This window comes from Eupeodes corollae, chromosome 2, assembly GCF_945859685.1.
Source record: "Eupeodes corollae chromosome 2, idEupCoro1.1, whole genome shotgun sequence".
NCBI lineage: Eukaryota > Metazoa > Arthropoda > Insecta > Diptera > Syrphidae > Eupeodes > Eupeodes corollae.
The window spans coordinates 73,324,885-73,329,354 of NC_079148.1; the positions used below are offsets into that span (position 1 = coordinate 73,324,885).

The 4,470-nt window shown below is 46.5% G+C and overlaps 1 protein-coding gene across 1 annotated transcript; it reads left to right on the forward strand.

The window, feature by feature from the left end:
• On the forward strand, positions 1 to 3,411 carry LOC129945036 (uncharacterized). Its single transcript, XM_056054696.1, has one exon. The coding sequence runs from the start codon at positions 1 to 3 to the stop codon at positions 3,409 to 3,411; it is 3,411 nt and encodes a 1,136-aa protein (XP_055910671.1).
• The last annotated feature ends 1,059 nt before the right edge of the window (positions 3,412 to 4,470 follow it).

Below are 4,470 nucleotides of genomic sequence, written 5' to 3' on the forward strand. Positions count from 1 at the left end.
ATGCAGATTCTTTTTGGACAACCTTCCTTGTCTCGTGAAACTGCTTCTGGACTTCGAGATCTATTATACACAACAAGAGAATGTCTCCTTGCACTGGAAAACATGGACGTACCAGTCTCTGAATGGGATACGGTGTTGATTTGGTTTCTTTTCCAGAAGTTGCCGAATATGAGCCAAAAACTGTGGGAAGAGAAACTAGGAAATAGGAAAGATTTACCGAATTTTAAAGAATTTACGGACTTTTTGGAGACAAGATTCCGGACTCTCGAGGTTGCGGACCAGCAGGAACTTGGAGTAGGGTATCGGACTAAAGATGAGCCATCCGTCAACATAAGGCATCGTGTACCAGCAGCAAAACCGAAGGTCTTACACGCTAAGCAAGCTGTTAAGCAGCCGTATCGACAAGCAGCCAAATCGAACCCTGCAGAGCAGCTGTCATGCAAGTTGTGCAACGAAGGTAAGCACACGCTCAGAAAATGCCAACGTTTTTTGAATATGGACATCTTGGGACGAAAAGATACAGTTCGTAGGCTCCAGGTCTGCGAAAATTGCCTATCCTACGGCCATCTAGTTCAAGCTTGTCTGTCAATTAGTTCATGCTATTTTTGCCAACAAAGGCATCATTCTTTGCTGCACTGCAACGCACAACAGATTAACAAACAACAACAACAGCCTGTAGCCAGTACATCTGCTCAGGGATTACAAAACAATACAAAGGTATTACAAGTGACAGTGAACCCAAATGCGCCTGAGTTTCAGCCGATGGGGGAACAACAGCTCCAGTCAAACGGACAAACGTTTAATTACCACGCGATAGATGGTGATCGCAAACACGCACATCAGGTGCTTCTGGCAACAGCGGTTGTTAAGGCACGAGCAGCGGACGGCAGGCTACGCCTTTTACGTGCTCTGATCGATACCGGCTCAGAAACGTCGTTTATCACCGAAGCTGCCGCACAACTGCTGAAATTGAAAAGGCAACGGAACATTGCCGAAGTATCTGGGTTAGGATTGGTCAGCAGCGGCACTACGCAACACTCCGTCGAAGTACGTTTTGCGTCCCGCCACTCGACGTTTGAGACTGCCGTTCAGGCTTTGGTCTTCAAGTCGCTGACTGGGCATCTCCCGACCCAACGAGTGATACCCGGCAAATGGAACCATCTAAAGGGTCTTTCGTTAGCAGATCCCCATCTCTACGAACCTGCACCCATTGATCTTCTATTAGGGAGTGACGTTTGTGCTCAGATACTTCTTCCCGAGATAAGAAGACCAGAAGATGGATTGGGACCAATCGCGCAAAAGACGGAGCTTGGGTGGATAGTGTTAGGGAAAGTTCCAGCGGAAATTCCCCGGCAAATTCGAAGCTTCGTCCAAATTACGGATTTGAGCTCACAACTGGAGAAGTTTTGGGAAATGGAAGAAATGCCGTTCCAGACACTTGAAACCGAGGAGAACATCGTTTGTGATGAAATCTTCAAGAAAAACACAAGACGTTTACCAGACGGACGTTATGAGGTAAAATTGCCATTTAAAAATGAAGGTCTCCCAGCAATGGGAACGAGTAGACAAGTCGCTTTCCGTAGATTTCTTCATCTGGAAAGGAGGCTTGATGCGGATCCGAAGCTTCGTACGGACTACAATAAATGTATCCGAGAATATAAAGAACTCCAACACATGGAGGAAATAGATGCAAATGATGCAGTTTTACAAACTCCATTTCATTATTTCTTGCCACATCATGCCGTTTTTAAGGAAGCAAGCTCCACAACGAAGCTGAGAGTAGTATTTGACGCAGCTGCGAAGGCTTCGGACGGGAAATCCCTCAACGACCGTTTACTTGTGGGTCCAAAATTGCAGTCGAGTATCATAGATCTCGTGCTAAAATGGAGGACTCACCGAGTCACCTTTACGGCCGACATCGAGAAGATGTATCGGCAAATTTTGGTTAGTTTCCCGGACCGATACTATCAGCTTATCATGTGGAGAGAGCAAAAGACTGCTCCTATACAATTTTACAAAATGAACACTGTTACTTTTGGCACAGCAAGTGCACCATACCTTGCTATCAAGGTCCTAACCAAAGTAGCTGAAGACGAAGAAGAAAATTTTCCGGTGGGGGCGAATGTTGTCCGTAAGGACATGTATGTCGATGACTTAATCAGCGGTGCTGATTCACTCGAAGAAGCACGGAAGAAGCGTGATGAAGCGAGGCAACTGTTGGCGTCTGCGGGCTTCAATTTACGAAAATGGACAAGCAACGTAAAGGAACTCATCGAGGATATCCCAGTTCAAGATCGTGAGCTTGATTTTGAACTTCCGTTCAATTCGGCCGACCACGTTAAGACGCTCGGGATTAAGTGGTATCCCAAAGATGATTGCTTTTCGTACCAGAACTTACAGCCGCCAACAGAAGCAACAACAAAAAGGTCAATGTTATCGACGATAGCCAAACTCTTCGACCCAATGGGATGGATTTCCCCATGCATCATCACGGCCAAGCTAATGATGCAGCGACTATGGGATCTTGGATATGATTGGGATGAACAGATTTCAACAACTTTGATGAAGGATTGGGACACTTTTCTTAGAGAACTTCCTTTGATCGAACGGCTTCGCATCCCACGGTGGACCAAGTTGAGCAAGACCAACAAGGCAATCGAGCTTCACGGATTTTGTGACGCTTCAACGAAAGCTTACGGTGCAGCAATCTATCTCCGCGTTCTTGATGTTGATGGCAATATCCATGTCAATCTTTTGTTATCCAAGACAAAGGTGGCACCAAGCCAACGAACGGTAACACTGCCTCGTCTAGAACTGTGTGGTGCTGTAGTTTTGGCTCAGCTGTTACAGTACACAAAGCAAGTCTTAGAAATTCAAGATGTCAAGATGTATGCGTGGACAGATTCTGCGATCGCATTAGCCTGGATACGCGCCACTCCCGCCAAATGGACCACATTCGTCTCTAACCGCGTTTCGGAAATCCAGCGGTTAGTGGGGATCGATTGCTGGGGACATGTCGCAACGCTTCATAACCCAGCCGATCTAGCGTCCAGGGGTGTATTTCCGTCAGAATTGAAATCACTGGAAACTTGGTGGTTTGGACCAGAATTTCTTAGGAACCAATGGGAGTTCGATGCTCCGCATCAACCCATCGAAAGTGATACAACTGAAGAAAAGCGGACGGTGAAGATACTCAACATTCATGTGTCAAATAGCAACAGTATCCTGCAAACTATATACAACTGTTCGAGCCTACTCAAGGTTGTACGGGTCATTGCACACTGTTCTCGATTTACAAAAAGGTGTCGACCGAAATTGGGGCTTATAGAAGGTCCGTTTAGCTCCAAGGAACTCGAGGCAGCACATATCATCGTCGTCAAGGCAGCACAACATGAGATGTTCCAAACATAGATCCAACAAATTGTAGAGAACTCCAAGACTCCCAAGAACCTCCGCGCATTGAATGCCTTCATTGATGCTGATGGGATCTTACGAGTGGGCGGACGTTTAGAGAACTCCCTCCTATCCTATGATGCGCAACATCCAATTTTGTTAAAAAACAAACACCACTTCACAAGTCTGGTAATCAGAGAGGCGCATAAAAACACCCTCCATGGTGGCATCCAGCAGATGATAAGCTACATCCGACAAAAATATTGGATTGGGCAGATAAGGCGCAGCGTTAAGTATCAGCTTTACAGATGTCCTTCCTGTTATCGGCAAAAGGCTTCGGAGATGCAACAGCTGATGGGAAACTTACCTGCCGCTCGAGTGCGGATGTCTCGGCCCTTCAGTCACACCGGTGTCGACTACGCTGGTCCAATTGAAGTGAAGTCCTGGAAGGCTCGCGGTGCAAAAATTTTAAAGGGCTATTTTGCCGTATTTATTTGCTTGGCAACAAAGGCCATACATTTGGAGGTAGTATCAGACCTGACAACACAGGCATTTTTGGCAGCATTTCGGCGTTTCACGGCTAGAAGAGGAAGTTGCAAGCAAATCTACAGCGACTGCGGAACAAACTTCGTCGGTGCTAATAATGAATTAGCGAAGATGTTGAAGGAAGCACAACACGATTGGAAAGAAGTTGCAGAAACCTTATCAAATCACGGTACCGATTGGCATTTTATTCCCCCGGCTTCTCCACACTTTGGTGGATTATGGGAAGCGGGTGTGAAATCGGTCAAGTATCATTTAAAACGAGTTGTTGGGACCGAAAGGCTTACATTCGAGGAGCTCGCGACGCTTCTAGCTCAGATAGAAGCTTGTCTGAATTCGAGGCCCCTTTGCCCTCTCTCCGACAGCCTCGACGATTTGAACGCGCTCACCCCTGCACACTTTCTAGTCGGAGAATCACTACATGCTGTTCCTCAAGGCGAACTAAATACCAATATCAGCCATATGGAACGATGGAAGCGAGTTCAGTCATTAGCAGAAGGATTCTGGAAAAAGTGGAACTCTGAGTACCTAGCA